At 38.1% G+C, this 18,363-nt stretch overlaps 2 protein-coding genes across 6 annotated transcripts; both read right to left on the minus strand.

Moving 5' to 3' along the window:
• Positions 1 to 686: 686 nt before the first annotated feature.
• On the minus strand, positions 687 to 8,497 carry LOC117956371 (probable C-mannosyltransferase DPY19L4). Of its 3 annotated transcripts, XR_004659239.1 has the most exons (20): positions 8,074 to 8,494; positions 7,747 to 7,917; positions 7,175 to 7,299; positions 6,984 to 7,074; positions 6,704 to 6,825; positions 5,656 to 5,801; positions 5,352 to 5,475; positions 5,110 to 5,244; positions 4,743 to 4,874; positions 4,501 to 4,602; positions 4,322 to 4,395; positions 4,031 to 4,189; positions 3,753 to 3,872; positions 3,523 to 3,643; positions 3,389 to 3,445; positions 3,214 to 3,296; positions 2,992 to 3,124; positions 2,559 to 2,717; positions 1,637 to 1,866; positions 687 to 1,594 (listed from the first exon to the last, which is right to left on the minus strand). XR_004659239.1 is itself a non-coding variant. In XM_034891394.1 (19 exons), the coding sequence occupies exons 1-19, from the start codon at positions 8,162 to 8,164 to the stop codon at positions 1,702 to 1,704; spliced, it is 2,310 nt and encodes a 769-aa protein (XP_034747285.1). In that variant the 5' UTR covers positions 8,165 to 8,494; the 3' UTR covers positions 687 to 1,701. The 3 variants fall into 3 exon arrangements, 2 of the variants coding, with proteins under 2 accessions (XP_034747285.1, XP_034747286.1); XM_034891394.1 differs by having other exon boundaries at positions 687 to 1,866; XM_034891395.1 differs by lacking the exons at positions 4,743 to 4,874; positions 5,110 to 5,244 and having other exon boundaries at positions 687 to 1,866; positions 8,074 to 8,497.
• Positions 8,498 to 9,370: 873 nt separating this feature from the next.
• LOC117956372 (nucleolar protein dao-5-like) lies at positions 9,371 to 15,615 on the minus strand. 3 transcript variants are annotated; one of them, XM_034891397.1, is made up of 11 exons: positions 15,259 to 15,615; positions 13,952 to 14,080; positions 13,550 to 13,816; positions 13,332 to 13,460; positions 11,843 to 11,965; positions 11,595 to 11,744; positions 10,688 to 10,828; positions 10,476 to 10,613; positions 10,232 to 10,387; positions 9,984 to 10,133; positions 9,371 to 9,900 (listed from the first exon to the last, which is right to left on the minus strand). In XM_034891397.1, exons 1-11 carry the CDS (start codon positions 15,308 to 15,310, stop codon positions 9,836 to 9,838), a joined length of 1,500 nt encoding a protein of 499 aa, XP_034747288.1. In that variant the 5' UTR covers positions 15,311 to 15,615; the 3' UTR covers positions 9,371 to 9,835. The 3 variants fall into 3 exon arrangements, with proteins under 3 accessions (XP_034747288.1, XP_034747287.1, XP_034747289.1); XM_034891396.1 differs by having other exon boundaries at positions 9,371 to 9,903; XM_034891398.1 differs by lacking the exons at positions 11,843 to 11,965; positions 13,332 to 13,460 and having other exon boundaries at positions 9,371 to 9,903.
• Positions 15,616 to 18,363: the final 2,748 nt, after the last annotated feature.

Below are 18,363 nucleotides of genomic sequence, written 5' to 3' on the forward strand. Positions count from 1 at the left end.
GTGCTTGTGCATGATAGTATTGCTATTTTTACATAAATAAAAGGCCGGAGACTCTTAAGTCACTTAAAAGTATGTTGTACACTTATGCACACACGATTTAAAAAAATTATCATTAAGGACTCTAATCAAAAAGGAAAGTGGATATTAAAATACAGATACTGAAATGGCTATTTAAATATTTTAATATGGGCACTTAAAAAAAAAAAGTCTTCCCGGGACTTTTGGTAACCTTTTGTTATTCCTACCAGATCCACCTGACCTCAATCTGAGCAGAGGTGGAATTAGTCAGACTACGTGAAAACACCTGTGTGGAATGGCAGGGCCTTTTATCTTCTAGTTATGCTTTCATTTGGAGCATTTTTATTTAACATCTCTGCATGCGTGTCCATGGCCTTTATAGTTAAGATGGCAGAGGAAAACGGATCCTGAGCTCATGACCAAAATGCTCAAAGTAAAAATTAATTTTGGAAAAAAACAAATGCAAGAGGAAATTTGACTCATATTTATAAAGTAGTCTTTTTCTTTCCCATATCAACTACTATTTGCATTTAAAACAAAATATCTGACCTTCAAATGACATTTAAAGCATAGAAATAAAATTTCTCAACATAAAAATTGCAAAATACTGTAGAGATAGGCGTTGTATTTATCAACTCACACACATTTTTTTTCTTCAGTTTTTTCATAATTCAATACAACCTAATATTCACTACATGGCCTCTTGCACAGGGACAGTTATTGGTGAGACTTTCAGCACCAGAAAGAAATTACCGCCAAATACTTACAGGTAAGAACCAGGGAAGGGGAACCGATCAGTCTCTTAACTAAAGACATAACTAAAGCTGTGATCGATAAAGAGATATCAGTCCTACGTCTCACAATAAGGCATCCAGATGAAGAGCATGATGAAGATAAAGCCATTAAAATGAGTAGCATCAGAACCAGCCTTCACTACCTTTTAAGGCTAAAAGAAAGATCACAGATGTTTCTATCGTCCTGGGTTGTTCCATCAATATTTTGATATAAAACAGAACGGCCCTGTAACAAAACCATGTTGTAAATGGGAAAAGCAGAGCACATACGACACATTAAAACCAAACAGTCTCTCCACAGATTATTTTTTTTCACATTGAATTGCTAGTCATTGATCTTCCAATGTCTCAGGTGTGCTCCTGAGTTTCAAATATATTTATTAGCTGATGATATACACCAGAAACTATATTATTGAACTCTTAACTGAGCTGGGTGTTTTCTTTAACAACAGAATTCTCCTAACCCTTTTTTACTTACTTTCCTTTTGCAGAGTCTAAATAAATCTCAGCGACCACAGCTGATCTTTGCTTCTGTACAAGTAACACACAGACCACACATTTCAAACTCTCCCTTCCTTAAATATATCACAGTAACGCATGGCTTATAAAACAACAGCAAAGTGGTTATTATGGCATATTTCAACAGGGCTGCTTCATGTTGATTTTAATCAAACAAGGTGTAGGCCAAAATCACTATGTGCTCAGTTGATACCGATTCACCATCGACACCAGGATGTGGACGGTACCAGTGATTAGACCTTTTTTCTGAGCGCACACACTGCAACAACATATTTGCAGTGATCTGTGCTGCATTGTGGATAAACTGTGAAACACTGGAGAAGGGCAGAGCCAGGCCCAGTGAAGTCTGCCAAGGAGGCGGGAGCTGCTGTCAGTACTGAAAGGAGATGACAGCGTTCACTTTGTACACGTGGTACGAGCGGTTCCAGAAAACCCGAGTGAAGTAGTTTGTGTAGGGCGAGTAGTTCATCTTTATCTCATGGCAGAATCTTCTGTGCTTTGAGAAAGAGTAAATCTCTTCTTTGTCATAAATGACCTGGATAAGACAAGAGGATATAGAACATGGAATAAGAATAATTGTTTAACACATTTCCTAACAACACAATACTTTCCATGATTAAGGACTGCTTTTGTAAAGCGCTTACAGAAAACACCAGCTCTATTCAAAATAAATCCCTCATTGTAATCACCTATATGTAGCACTAATCCACTTTATTGCTGAGAGTTAGATGAGACAATCAATACCAGCTCAGGTCTAAACAATAAATGTGAAGCTACAGCCAGCAGCTGTTCTGCTGCTTAGCACAAAGACGGTAAACAGTTAGCCGGCTGTGTCAAGCAAGCCTTTCATGCGTCTGTATGGGTATATCTATATCTATGTATCGCAAACCTCTGTCTTTATTTTCTGAGCTCACTAGATGGAGCTCTCTGCTCAACAAAGGGTTGAAAACACACTGAACTGCCATTCCTTTAACCTTTTTCTTTCAACAGAAAGCACCATCTGGTGAGCTCAGAAAATAAAGACAGTGGTTCGCGAAGCTTCATTTGAGCATCACTACTGCACAGTATTCTGTAAACACTTTGTCTGATGGGAAATCTTTCAAAACCTACTTGAATGAAATCATGATTTCCCCTTTATGGCAACAACATGCACTATTTTAAACTCATTAGTAGACATATAGATAGGAATCTGAAGTTTGTGGTGAACGAAGAACTGTCTAAACTCACATGTCCATTGGAAATGTCTAGCAGGTCTTTGAGCCTGCATCCTTTATTAAGACTAAGCTCGTTGCAAATGGAGTCCTCTATGATCACATAGTTTGTCTTTTGAGAGGTCAGAATCTTGTAGATGTCCTCTGCGGATCTCAGTGCATACACCTGGTAAGTCTATAAGACAAAAAAGGAGATTCATTTATAAAAATTAATAATAAACGCTTGCTAGTTAAACTCATCTGTGATAAGGAACATTTAAACATACATTTTGTCTTTTTTGGGCATTTTACTGTAAAATTAATTTAATCGGTTCCACAAATCGCTGCTTTATAACCCAAGGACCCAAGGAGCTGTTTAGCTTTGTTTAAAACTGACAGAAGTTTTTTTATTTTCCAATACCAGGAGTTTCCTTTTTTCCTTGTTGTAATAAATCTTTCATCGCACTCACATCTTCTGTCCTCCTCAGCAGGTTGATGTCTGAGTAAAGCGGTAGACTGGTCACAGCTGAACCTGAACATAGCTTCACGGTTCCCAACAGCTGAGGGCTACCTGCAAAGACAGCCGCCACTGGAGCCTGTGACCTGGAACACAAGAAGAAGATCTTAACACCACAATAAAGACTTTATAGATACTGTAAATTTATATAATACAGGGAGATCTGTTGACTCACTTGATCCAGTTGATCAGCTCTACTGTATCTGGATCGTAAAACTCCTGCACGTCTGACAACTCTGCTAAGACACGAGGGCAGTACTGCAAGACAAGATAGCAGGGTAGGAAGATATTATGTGTATTTAAATGTCTGATACAAAGAGCTTTGAAAGATAACAAGCTGAAAATCTAACCTCTCTCCACAAACTGAAACCAATGATAGTAGGAACCGCTGTGCTCAGGATCAGAGACTGGAGAGGAAAAGCAACAATTAATACCTTAAGCAAGAATACGTTATAGGTAGCAACACAACTCAGAGGCCTCTCACCAGTACTACAGGGTGGATGGACTTCAGTTTGAGCCACTTAAACACAGTCATCCAGAGGTCTGGAGAACACACGCCGAACGCCGTAAACATGCACACATATGGGGTCCATAAATATTTCATCCTGCGTGAAAAAAGAACACAATCAAAGTCTTTTGTGTCATAACAATTTGTTATTTGACAACACGTTAGAAAATCCAAACATTAAAAAACACTGACGCTGATGAACGTACCCATCAAACAGCAGAGCCAGACCTCCAAAAAGCAACGTGTGAAAAACATGATAGATGACCTCTGGTTGCTCTCCTATTCGTCCATCTTCAAGTCTGATGTTGGTTTTTATTGGCTGGCCACTGTATAACAGTAAAACCATAATACATGTTGAGTGGTGCCTCAAAGAGAATTCTTTTACAGCCAACCTCCAAGCTGTGATCACCAGCTCTGTCAAATACAACCTTGGAATGGCACCAAAGAGTAATGGCATGTATTGTGTTTGGCACAAGTCTCTAACCTGAGTCTTCTGTAAATGGTCTGCAGGGTGGACAGCAGGCAAACAGTGAGCACCAGTAAGTAGAAAGGAAGGACAGAGGACTGCGTCAGTCGTAGAAATAAGTCCTGACTGGGTGTCTGAAAACTCTCTTGGCACAGGAGGAAGTTGGTGATGAAGTCTCTGACATAGTAGGAAAGAAACCATTCAAACTAGAGTACACCGGCAGAAACTAGCATACTAAATAATATGGATGCTGTTCAGAAACAGTGTGCACTGTAACAACTAAGTGTGAATGCAACAGCTGTAACTCACGTTGTTGTGTTGAGCCCAAATTTTACTTCAAGGAATTTCAAAATGAAGTCACTCTCACTTACAGGTATAAGTTTCTGTAAATGAAAAACAGTGCTGATGACCCAACAGATTCAAACTGCCAATGAATAATCTTGACCTGAAATGGATCAATGCAGACCCATCCCATCTTGTGGTTTTACCTTGACCAAATAACTGAAGGTGATTGCTGTGGTAAAGACTAGGTGGAAATGTAGAAAGAGCTTCATCAGTCTGGCCACAAAAGGTCCCTTCTTCATCTTTTGCTGCAAGAGAAATACAGAAAACTGCATTGAGATTGTGTTACTCTACATTAAAACACTGAAGGTTGTCCATATTTAATGATGAAATACAGTAAAAAAAAAACACTGACTGAGCTCTGATGTGAGGGAGCAGCTAACTCTACCTGGAAGTACCGCGCGAGCACTGAGCCAATCAGGAGGCCGAGAAGAGGCGAGCTGAGCAAGGCCGGGTTCTGAAACTGGCACAAGTAGACCGGGAACAAAGAGCTGAGGTACACCTTGTGAATGTCAGCCATCTTGACATAGCGGATGAAGGGATGATGGGGAAGTAGAGACAGTGAAAGAGAAGAGAAAGAAAGGAGAAAACACACAATGTCTTTGAGGACTTGCAGACACAATGCAGTAACAGAATCTGCCTATTGCCACCTCTAAAGCGAATAAGCTTAACACGTTATATCTTGTTTATATATCGGAACAAAAAATGTTTTAGGTGCAGGACTATTTCTGGATCAGGTGCTGTGACTTCCTTACCTTACGCGGTGGCACCAGGTCAAAAGAGTCAAGCAAGAAAAGACAGAGGGCTTGGATGAAGAGCACATAGTGGCTGTGTTCCCAGACTAGGAGGAAGGTGAAGGTGGTGGCACTCATGGTAAGATAGCAAAACATCTACAAAGAAATACAGTTTTTTTAGCATGTTTAAATGTAGTGTCCCACCTAACTTGGATATACAGTAGTAGAGTTTTTTTTTTTTACTGGTTTCACAAGGGGCTCACCTCAGTGGCAGAGCTGATGTTATTACTCAGGAACCCAGTCAAAGCTGCAACCTGGCAAGAGAAGTAAGGCAGAGCCCAGTTGTCCCGCAGAGGAATGGCAAAGTCAACTTTTGTTGTATCTGGTCTGAGGAAGAAATGACCCAGAGAAGAGTTGTAAAGTGGAGAAAACTAAAGAAAACAAGTGAAACTGGGACCTAAAAAAAAAGGTTTTAAGGGGAAGGTAACTTAACCATGCTGATCTACTTTGATAGGAGGGGGAAAACACGAGGCATTGAGAGAAACGAGGTAGTAGAATTCCTCTCACCTGTTAATCACGTACCAGGCCACGGCCAACATGCCGGCCACCCAGGTGCCGCTCATCACCCAGCTACACACAAACAGGGCAGTGACGTAGACCGCCTGGAGCCCGAAAACAGCTCCAACATAGAAGTAGATTGGCTCAACAAAATCCTGAAGATAGAGACACAAACAAATGTTTTTATCAAATTATCAAATGTATCACCTTATTATAACATTGTTATTATTATTATTATATTTAAGCAAGAGCATTAAAAAAATCTGCATACCATTTTTTTATTTTAATGGCTGCATACTATTTCAGAGACAGAAATCCAATGTTAAATGAAGTGCAAAAATAGGTCAGTGCACTAATTGATATAACTTACTACCCAGTGAAATAAGTGACAAGTCCATGTTGTTTGTTTTAACTTCTCTCCAATTTTGCTGGCTCAATGAATTGACTGATTTATTGCATTATTAGGTGACAAGCCCTCTGCACTGACAGCAGATGACTCTTAACTTCATGGAGAATGACAGTTGTTTTCTGCATTTGTAAAGTTATTACAGAGGTACAGATTTTTTTCATCTAGTAAAAGGATGTGCCATTCAGCTCCATTTATGTTGTCACTGAGTAGACTGAGAAAACAACATACAAACCAGAGAGGCACTTTGGAGACAAACACATGCTAAACTACTGAATCTAAATAGATACATATGCGAACTTCAAATATGCTAAATTAACTGATCTCGTCCAAACGACGCAAACCAGCTAAAGTTTAACTGGTCTTGCTATGCAACAAAGTTCAGGCTGAAAGCCTTTCAGGCATATGACAGGAATATTGTTACTATTTCCAATTGGTTTGCCAGTGTTTATTTGCTTTGAGACAGGGGATTGTACTGGTTTAGTAGCTTTGTGATTTGGAATATACAAATCCACCTATCATCTGATATTACCATCAACAAAAAAACTAGTTGACACAAATGTAATGTAGCATGGTAAAAACGGACAATGTCTTAATTACACTTTGTTAAAAGTAAATCAGAAGCTGATCAAACAGCAAAATGAATCTCACCTGGCTGTCTGTGACTCTGTAAATGTAGCTTGTGATGAGCTCTGGATACAGAGACAAACGCTCCACTGCATTAATGGTCTGACCTGAAACAGTCCTGTTGTCTATTGTCAGCTCATAAAACCCTGGGAAACAAACCAAAAAAAAACACAGTTGATTGACAAGGAGATTGTTCAATGTACATCCATAGCTCTTAATTCAAGTTAGTGTCCTTTTTGATGTTTTAGTTAGATGAATATTTGAATTTTCTTTCCTTAATGAGAAGCAGAAAGGATACAAGTACCTCTTTCAAAGGACGGTACGGTCAGCATATGCTTGTAGTAGTAATAGTAGACCCCACTGCCTCCCTGGAACGTGAGTTCACGCTCTAGCTCCTGAGACACATGGAAGTGAATTTTAGAATTGATATGTTTACGCTATGAAGTGAAATGGAAATTTAATGGAAGCAGAATTCTGAAAAACAGAATCACCCACCTGTCTAGTGGAAAACCAGAACTTCCTGTCATGATACGCGGACAGATACGCAGCATAAAGGATGCCACAGGCAACTGCTGCAAGAAATCCGAAGAATACCCTCACCAGGCGCTGCAAAAAAACAGCTGAAAAGAAGAAATATAACAGTTTAAGTTTGTCAATCACATTAATGGTTAATAAAAAGGAAAAATCATTCCTCAGTTTTATCCTATAACTATCCTGCCACACCCCCATCAAGGGTGTATTGAGTCACTGGAGAAACTAGTCTGTTTCTCTCATAAGATGGATTCTGTATTAATGGTTTGAACTGCTCACACAGTGCTGGACTCTACGGGTGAATAAGATACCACTATAAACAAAGTACCGTCTTCTGATGTTTAAATATGCTCATGTTGATTGTGTGGCTAGTAGATATTATAGGATTGTTGCTTTAAGTTACACAGCCCTCCAAAAAGGATCATCAGCCAAGCACTGGGAGAAAGAATAATAGTATACTGATACTGCTTTATAAAGTTGACAGTGAGCAGTGCTAAAAGTATACAGACACATCAGTAAACAGAACACAAACTTACAGGCAGGAGAACTCTTGGATTTTTTGACAGCCGATTTGTTTGATTCCTCCTCTTTATGTTGTGCATCTTTTTCTTTAACTTGACCCTCATCTTTCTGCTGTTTTTCTCCTCCATCGCCACCACTAGACACACTCCCCTCATCCTCCTCTGTGTTCACCGGCTCTTTGGTATCTGGGCAGGTGTAACAACAGACGGACAGTGGCTTAACAGATTCAAGCGTTGTGACAAAGTGTGTTTCTGCCGAAAAGTTAACTGAAGTTACCGGATGTTTTGGCGCAGGAAGTTAACCGGTGTTCAGTTAGCAAACTGTTAGCTAAGTGAACCTACCTGTGGTCTGCACTTCAGGCTCAATCTGGCCCTCGTCCTCTTCTGTTTCTCCCTCCAAAGTGTCTGTTTTTCGACATCTTAACTCGGTCATGACGAGATCAAATTAATCCGAGAGGAGTTGTCTGTGTAAAGACAGCAGCATGCTAACTAACAAGCGGTTAGCTAGCTAACGTTAACCTAAGAGCCCCCAATTAAATACTTCGATTTGAGGTAAACTAGACAGGTGACAAGCCGAACTACAATCTTCCCTTTTCTAGATGAACATTTACTATTTGAAGATGTAAACCAGCAGTCACACAGTTACAGTGTTATTGGTGTTAATTGTGTGGATGAGTGAATTTAGCGCTGCCGTTGTGGTACTTTGCTGGCGGAATTGCGTTTCCTAGGACGGCGAAGGAATGCCCCGCCCTACTCTGCTTCTGATTGGCTAGTACTCGTTACCTTCGTTGATTGGATTGGTTAGGTTTAGGCATCGTGAATGAGATTGATTTGAGTAACCAGGGTAAGCCAATCAGACGAAGAGTAAGGCAGAATAAGGCGGGACATTTCTTTGCCAGCCTGGGAGAAAAGAATCGCAGACAAAGCGGAAGTTGCAGATGGCTGCTACATAGACATATAATATGAAACATACTTTACTATGTCTATAGTATATTATTATTATAATTATAAATATATAATATTATAAATTATATTATAGTATATTATGTAAATGGCTGCTACAGCCAGAGCGAAGTTGAACCAAACTGGGATTTAACATTCCTGCAAATTGAAGTAATTAATGAAAACTGAAACCTGCAAAACTGATCTTGTTCAATTTCCTCTTGGGTTTGTTTCTATGCAAACATAACACATAAAACGCTATTAATTGTTTTGAAAATGTTTTAGTACTCAGTGAAACGGATGGGGGGGTACCACGAATAGACCCAAAGTTGCCTTTATGTGTGGAGTTTGCATGTTCTCCCCATGTTTGCCTTTGGTTTAACCCACCATCCAAATAACATGTTCTAGATTCTCAAGGTGCCCCTTGATCAAGGCTCTGGCTCAGACCTAGAGTTGGTTGCTGGCTGCTGTAAATGGGTAAACCCTGACAATTAATTTTGCGACATGTATAATAAAAGTATTATTTAGATTGGTACAAAAAAAGTACCTTTAGATTGTACAGCCCTCTGAGACAATTTTGTAATTTTGAGAAGAAATAAAATTGACTTGACAGACAATCTCACTGGAATGAAAATGAAAATAAAGAAGAATTTTGGTATGGCAAGCCAGCTATAATGAGACTGACTCATCTGATATCAATTTTTATAGTGAAAGCAGTTTAATCCAACACAACAGATTTGCACTGCTGCATGCAGTTTACAGTTAAAATGAAAGCAGGGATGTAGCTTATATTAATGAGCACTGCGTTATTCTCTTTAAAAAAAATAAACCAGAGGAGACAGCAAGTGCAAACAATGTGCCGAAATAGTAAAATAACATCAATAGTAAAACATCAACATCAAAGACTGTGCATAAAATCTTTAAGGAGCCTACAAAATCTGGTCCCAAAATTAAACATGAAGATGTAGGTATAGTATATAAAACACACTTTAAGTCACTTTACATGAACATTAATTGTAATTTTTTAGGCGGTGTCTCTCTGAGAGATTTACACTTTCTGAAGTCCTTTAAACTTTGTCGTCACTTCATGGTTTGAACTTCCCCGTCCAAATGGTGAAAGAAAACAGTGAAACGCCATTTCTTTAACCTTCGTTTCATCTGCTTATTCTTCTTCAGCGGATTTTGCTGAGCCTTCTGACTCCTCGCTCTTTCCAGCAATCTGTGTTTCTGCATTGGAGTGTAAGAATAATGTTACTCTTTATTTTGAGGTTCTTACAGCGTTAACAATGCCTTCATTATGTCATCAGTACCTGAAGTGGTTTTGTCCAGGGCTCCTGTTCCTGTGTCCCCAGCTTCTTCTCCATCACACCTCTCTAGTATTATTCTCAGGATTTTTGTAACTTGTGGATGTTTCGCTGCCGTGATTAAATCATCATCGTCTGAACTGTTGCCCGAAGACTCTGGAAAAAAAATATGAAATGCATGGTTGATGAACAGAGTGCCCCAGATCGATTGATAAAGTGTTCACCTCTACTAGCTAAGACTGGCTGGTCTTTACCTGACTCAAGCATCTTTTTTGACTTTTTGGAAGTTGTGTTCTTCTTCTTCTTCTTCAGGGGGGAAGCCTTCCGTTTGTTTTTCGTTTGTTTGCCTGTGCGATTCTTTTTCACGAGTCTAATTAAGGGTTCATCCTCTGAGCTCTCATCAGAATGTCCTGCCAAACAACAATCACAGCAGCAAGGATTTAAAAATGTTTTCCTCAAAATCCTGTTTCAATCATGTCATGATTACTGCTACAATACCTCGTCTCTTTCTGGACGCTCTGCCTGGCGATGTAGTTGTCCTCTTTGTGTTTTTCTTCACTGGTTTCTTCTTCTTGGAATTGGCGTTCACCATTGGAACATAACTTTCATCTGAGCTGCTGTCTGAGGACGAAGAGTCTTTTGAAATCCAAAAGGTTAGTGCTTTAATTAAATCAATTATTTTTGGTCAGTCTAATGAAAGGGCTGCCTACCTTTAGGTGATTTTTCTTTAAGTTGTCTTTCCTTGCTGTTGTCTGAAGTCTTTTTCTCTTTAGGAGCCTTTGTTAACTTCTTCTTGATTGTTGCCAGTGGTTCATCATCTGAGCTGTCAGTGGAAGACTCTGCATATTTAACTAGTAAGGGTGGGGGGAAAAAAATTTGATTCTTAGATGTGTTACGATTCTCTCTAGAACGATTCGATGCTCAATTCTGATAAGGTAATAATCAACTATTTAAAAAAGTGTTGATTTTTATTTAAAATTCTCTAGTCTCTAGACATACAAATCAGAAAACAGAGTGACTGAAAGAGGAAGGGATAATGGACAACAACTTAGAGTTTAGGTTAGAGTGCAGAAAAACAACACACAAATGGTGAAAAGGGAAAATAAATAGGTTTTGTACATATACACATGATCTAATAGGACATACATAAAATAATTATGCAAACACATAAATGCTGTTCATCTACTTTATCACATTAGATCTGACCAACCCAGGTTTCCTGTTCCAAGAAGCCAATTCTCCACCTTTAAACATGACTGAGCCTCTGACATGGAAGATTACAGTGAGTGAGGGTGACTTTCACAAGCATCTTTCAAGCTTAAGCGTGGAATGACTACAAAATACAAACCTCAATAGACAAAAAAAATTCATTAAAACTTCTGTTTGACAAACACTGCAAATGTCCAAATCTAACACTCATTAAATCACGCTTGGAAGTCTACAGTACATTAAAAAAAATTTGCATCGACATGCATCAATAATCGGTTATGAATCAAATCGTGAGGTGCCCTGAGATTCCCACCCCTATTAACTTGAACAAACAAAACATGTATTTCATACAAGTACTATGAGAAAATCATTTTAATGTAGTTTTAATGTCCATGTCATAACACCTACCCTCTTTCCTTGCTGCGTTCCTTTTGGATTTAATAACTGGGGTCGCTTTTCCAGATGGAGTACCTGGTGCCTTTCTCTGACGTGTGGGGTAAGGTTTCTTGGCACGTTCATTCAAAGGCTCATCGTCTGAGCCGTCGTCATCCAGAGATTCTGTGTAAGAGATGGAAGGCAAAAAGAATCAGTATCTGTTACATTGCATAACAATTTTATGTTGATGCTGCGTATCCATAGAGCGAAAATTCTCTTACCTTCCTTTTCTGAATCAACAGATTTTTGTGGAGAGACTGGAAAAGTCTTCTTTGCAGCCTTAGATGATATTTTGGCATTTTTTTTGAGAGGCTCATTGTCAGAGCTATCATCTTTATCCGTATCTGAAACATATCAAAAGATTGAAAGCCATCGATCCATTACAGATAAAAGTCAGAAAACAGCGGAAATATGTTTGGATGAGTTCATGAGTTATGTGTCTTTTTTCTCAGGTGTCTTATCTGGTGCAGAGACTGTTTTCCTGTGTCACACATGGGAAGTTCAACATCATACAACATGTTCAACATCTGAAAGCAGTGTTTGAGCAGTCGATGGAAGCAAATTAAACAGTCAACCTAGCAAAGTGCGAGGTTGCTAATGCAATAGTGAACCGTCTAGGCAGGGATGTAGGCCAGAGTGAAGTTTGTCTTATGTAGGCTAAGGTGTCCGCCATTGATAAATATCCTGTATCAGCATCCAAAAAAAGTAACAAATGCTGTTTCTAGGGTTAGTGGGGTTTAACAATAATATAATACAACTTTTTTGTCGAAACATTTTCAGTAAAAACATGCGGTGTGTCTGTTCTCCCAACTGTGAAACTGCTTTCACTTGTGTAGAAAAAAATGATTTATTCTGCTCCTGTCCTAATGGCAGCTCCTGATGTTGAGAAACCTTTTGAGGATATTTTTACATCTATGTATCGATTGCCCGTTAAAGATTTTCTAAACTTGTAATTTTTTTTTATTTCTTTTTTACACAGACCTGGAGTCTCTCTTGCTCCGTCCTCAACTTGGTTTTGTTTGGTTTGATTGTGTTTAGTTTATCCTTATCTCCATGTAACAGGTAGTTTATGTTAGCAATCACAGTTTCACAGAACCTCACATCCGCACACCTAGCCTGAGAAAACCCTGACAAACTATCGGCAAATTTGAGATTTGCTCCCCAAGTCAGTCTGGCCAAGAGCCCACTCAAGCAAAGTTCCAATTTTTCAAAATTAAGGCACCAATCACAACCGTGTAGCTTTACATGATGACGATAGCACAGCGACAACAAGCAGCTTTGATATTCAACATGACGGCCACCGAAGTGCAGCAACACGTTGATGCGCTGCTACGTCACATGGATTGTTGGTCTGATTGGTTAAAGGTCAATCCAATTGCCCCCAGAGGCATTTGAGTGGCGTTCGTTGGTGATACCCTTTTGGAAACGGGCTGTGAGTGAAGCTTTTCCTGACCCACTCTGTTACAACTGAGAAGGGTCTGGTGTCAAACAGGACACCGCACATCACTACGGACAGCTTACTGTACACACTGGTTTGCTTCAGTTGAGCTATGTTTGATACATTTGCTGGTTTAGTTAAATTGTTGCAGTTTCAGACTTCTTTTCTTTGTTATGCTCCTAAACGAGCTGTGCATTTCAGGTAGGCTGCACATTTAACTAGCACAAACATATGTCTTTTTGGTACTATGAGAAAATGTTTTTAACACCTACCCTTTTTTCTCTCTGCGTTCCTTTTAGATTTATTAACTGGTGTTGCCTTTCTCTGACGTTTGGGGTGAATTTTCTCGGCAAGTTCACTCAAAGGCTCATCGTCCGAGCCATCGTCGTCATCTTGAGATTCTGTGTAACAAATCAAGCATAAGTATCTGCGGCAGAAAACAGAAATGTTCTGTTGATGCATCGTTTCTTTTCAGAGCAAATCAACTTACCTTTCTTCTTAGAATCAACAGGTTTTTCTGAAGAGACGGAGGAAGTCTTCTTTGCTGCTTTGGAGGCCTTTTTGGCAATTTTCTTGAGAGGCTCATTGTCAGACCTATCATCATCATCATCATCATCATCATCATCTGTACCACCTGCTTTCTTGTTAGCTGTGCCATTAGATCTGAGCGACGTGTCTTTTTTCTCTGGTTTCTTAGCTGGTGCAGAGATTGTTTTCCTTTTTATCAAAGGCTCATCATCTGAAGAGTCATCCAGAGCTACAAAAGGAGAAGATTTAAACATATACAAAATGTTATACCTTTTGCTTTTAAAGGTCACAGATATGTCAAGTTCAAAATATTTTACTTCAACTGGAAGTATTGTTGGCAGTCTGTTTTATTTGTTGTCCTCACCACTTTTTTCCTTTTCTGAATTAGTCTTGGAGCTGCGTGTGTCTTCTCGTGACTGTTTCTTCTTACTGTGTGGCTTCGTCGTGAGCGCTGAGAGAGGTACATCATCATCAGAGCAGGAGCTGCTGTTCCCTGATCAGAGACACAATGGGATAAATAACTGTAAATACATCTCAAGTTTGATCTGCTCAAAAATAAAGTTGGACCCAAAAAACATTTTTATAATTTACATATCCTGATTTTATTTTACTATAAATATTTTCTAATAGTAGCCAACTTAACGGTTCACTCAGAAATGTTATACAAATGTATAGTTAACTACACTTTAAGAGATAAATGAGCAATGGAAAATTAGAACTTAGAAATTAGAACACAATTTATCTTGGACCAATGAACCAACAAGGCATCTATATTTGGGAATACTACTGGGATATAATGTTACTATTGTTCTCTACTAATTACTTACTTCTATTGACAGACAAGTAAAGTCTGAACAAAGTTGATCTACCAACACCTTTTAGGTAACGTCTGTCAAAAAAATGTCTAGATGTCAGTCTATGAGAGGTCAGCTCCAATAACTCAAGTTTTCATCTGCATTCTAAATAACTAATTCCAGCATTATTTATTACCAGTAGTGGGAGAATTATGCAAATACCTTATTTGAGTAGTCATACTTATACAACCGTATACAGTACTTTAATTATAAGTCATACAGTCCAAATTATATTTAAGTAAAAGCACCGTAGTAATATAACTAAAACACACTTAAAGTACTCATGTAGAATGGCACCTTTCAGAGACTTGTGTTAAATGTATAGTTACTACTACTGGTGAGTTTAATTTTTCTTATAGTTACCATATTTTAGAAGCTGTCCATAATATTTTTTATGTAAAATAATTCTCTGCAAAGTCAAAAGTAACAGATGAATGTAATGGGGTGAAAATTAGTAAAGTATAAAGTAGCATGACATGTAAATACTCAATAAAATAAAAGTACCGGTACTATAAAAGTGTACTTAGGAACAGTACTACTTTCCACCACAGTTTATTACTAGTACGAGTACCATTGTTCCTTTGATTAAGGCGTATGTTACTACCGTGCTAAAATTGTCTAAATACTACTCAAGTGTCAACGGAACAAATGTCATTGTACATGATCAGTGTAAAAACTGTTTTGAAAGACATTAGCAGAAATGATGCCAGTGCTTTATTTCGAAGTTGTAAGCTAACTTAGCTTTTAGCTACAACGCAGTCTAATAAAATGTCTGCCTACTGAGCTGTAATTAAAACAACATTGTTCATCTAACTACCTGGAGAGTCGTGTTCCACATCATTGGGCACGTCAGCTGTGCTGCAGTCCATCTTGTTGCTCAGTTTAAGTTGTTAAATGCTCTTTATCCGAAACGCGCCAGGTTGCTCTTGTGTTAGCTTCTTCTTTTTGAGGTAATGTTAGCTAAACTCGCAGTTTGTTGGTTGTTGTTGCCGCCAGCTTTTAGGTGCTGGTTCGCGAACAAACACCTGCAGTCACTGTGCCACAGAGTGTCATTAAAAAATATTTAAAAACCAGTTCCTCCAGTCATGGATATAATGGTCCCAGTTTACGTTTAGTTTGTTTTCTTCCGTTTCGATTTTAGAGAAAGGAGCAAGTGCGTGTGGTGTGTTGATGACGCTTCCGGGTTGCGACCGTGCATAGCGCCACCTACTGTACGGAGTATATAAATATCACCTACTGTACGGAGTATATAAATATCACCTACTGGACCGAGTATATATAGGCCTATCACCTACTGTACGGAGTATATAAATATCACCTACTGTACGGAGTATATAAATATCACCTACTGTACGGAGTATATAAATATCACCTACTGGACCGAGTATATATAGGCCTATCACCTACTGTACGGAGTATATAAATACCACCTACTGGACCGAGTATATATAGGCCTATCACCTACTGTACGGAGTATATAAATACCACCTACTGGACCGAGTATATATAGGCCTATCACCTACTGTACGGAGTATTTAAATATCACCTACTGGACCGAGTATAAATATCACCTACTGTACGGAGTATATATATCACCTACTGGACCGAGTATATATATCACCTACTGGACCGAGTATATATATCACCTACTGTACGGAGTATAAATATCACTTACTGGACCGAGTATATATATCACCTACTGGACGGAGTATATATATCACCTACTGTACGGAGTATATAAATATCACCTACTGAGTATATAAATATCACCTACTGTACTGAGTATATAAATATCACCTACTGGACCGAGTATATATATATCACCTACTGTACTGAGTATATAAATATCACCTACTGGACGGAGTATATATATCACCTACTGTACGGAGTATATAAATATCACCTAATGGACGGAGTATATATATCACCTACTGTACGGAGTATATAAATATCACCTACTGGACGGAGTATATAAATATCACCTACTGTACGGAGTATATAAATATCACCTACGGAGTATATAAATATCACCTACTGAGTATATAAATATAACCTACGGAGTATATAAATATCACCTACTGAGTATATAAATATCACCTACTGGACGGAGTATATAAATATCACCTACTGTACAGAGTATATAAATATCACCTATGGAGTATATAAATATCACCTACTGTACGGAGTATTTAAATATCACCTACTGGACAGAGTATAAATATAACCTACTGTACGGAGTATATATATCACCTACTGGACCGAGTATATATATCACCTACTGGACGGAGTATATAAATATCACCTACTGTACAGAGTATATAAATATCACCTACTGTACGGAGTATATAAATATCACCTACGGAGTATATAAATATCACCTACTGTACGGAGTATATAAATATCACCTACTGAGTATATAAATATCACCTACTGTACGGAGTATATAAATATCACCTACGGAGTATATAAATATCACCTACTGAGTATATAAATATCACCTAATGTACAGAGTATATAAATATCACCTATGGAGTATATAAATATCACCTACTGTACGGAGTATATAAATATCACCTACTGAGTATATAAATATCACCTACTGTACGGAGTATATAAATATCACCTACGGAGTATATAAATATCACCTACTGAGTATATAAATATCACCTACTGGACGGAGTATATAAATATCACCTATGGAGTATATAAATATCACCTACTGTACGGAGTATATAAATATTACCTACTGTACGGAGTATATAAATATCACCTACTGTACGGAGTATATAAATATCACCTACGGAGTATATAAATATAACCTACTGAGTATATAAATATCACCTACTGTACAGAGTATATAAATATCACCTATGGAGTATATAAATATCACCTACTGTACGGAGTATATAAATATCACCTACTGTACGGAGTATATAAATATCACCTACTGTACGGAGTATATAAATATCACCAAGCCTACCGCACGGAGTATATAAATATCACCTACTGCACGGAGTATATAAATATCTGGCGTAACCAACATTTCCTGGAAAAACTATCTTGTATTACAGTTTTTCTCCATTGTAAGTAGCCTACTTACTTTATTTGCACATTTCCATTTTATGCAACTTCATACTTCACATCCAAAGCAAATGTTGTGGGCCACTTTTTCCTGTATTTAACCTACAATTAGGAGGTTATATAAGCTTCAGTTAAAGCTTATATAACATCATAATTTTTGTTGTAGGCTAAACCTACTGCTTGTGCAGCTACATCTAATTTATCTTAGATGCGCCTCATCTGCTCCTCCTCAGAAAATACAAACTTGTATTAATTTTTACTTTGAACATATACCAGGTTTGTATATTCATGTACATGTGTACGTTATACCTAACGTAACTTTGCCAGCGCTTATTTTCAGAATTGTCTTCTGTCTTCTGTCTAAATATAAGGAACATATCTTCAATCACCTATAAAAGCTTAAATTATTCTTAATAAAAAAACACTTTCAAACACGATTTTATTGTAATGCATTTTAATTTATAAACAGAAACTTCAATGTGAATTGCACATTTATCAGTTTTGAATTGGGTCTAGCTGCGTCTTGAAATGTTGATATAGCCCAAGGATTCCCAATCATTTTCAAGTGAAGGACCCCTAAACTGACCTAAATTAGACTACGGGCCCCAAGTTAATTTCAGGGTCCCCCATCTGATAGGATTTTTGCTTTTAGATGTTTGACGCAGAATGTGCATGAACACCATGTCCAATAGTCATAGCCTACATTATGTCACTGTGTTACATATGGATATGGAAATATCTCAACTGGTATTTCATTGTTTAAATATTGTACATGGATATTGTAAACTTTGTCTTGTGTTGACTTTCCATGTCCTGTAATGTGAATCGCATCCTTGTGGTG

This window comes from Etheostoma cragini, chromosome 14, assembly GCF_013103735.1.
Source record: "Etheostoma cragini isolate CJK2018 chromosome 14, CSU_Ecrag_1.0, whole genome shotgun sequence".
NCBI lineage: Eukaryota > Metazoa > Chordata > Actinopteri > Perciformes > Percidae > Etheostoma > Etheostoma cragini.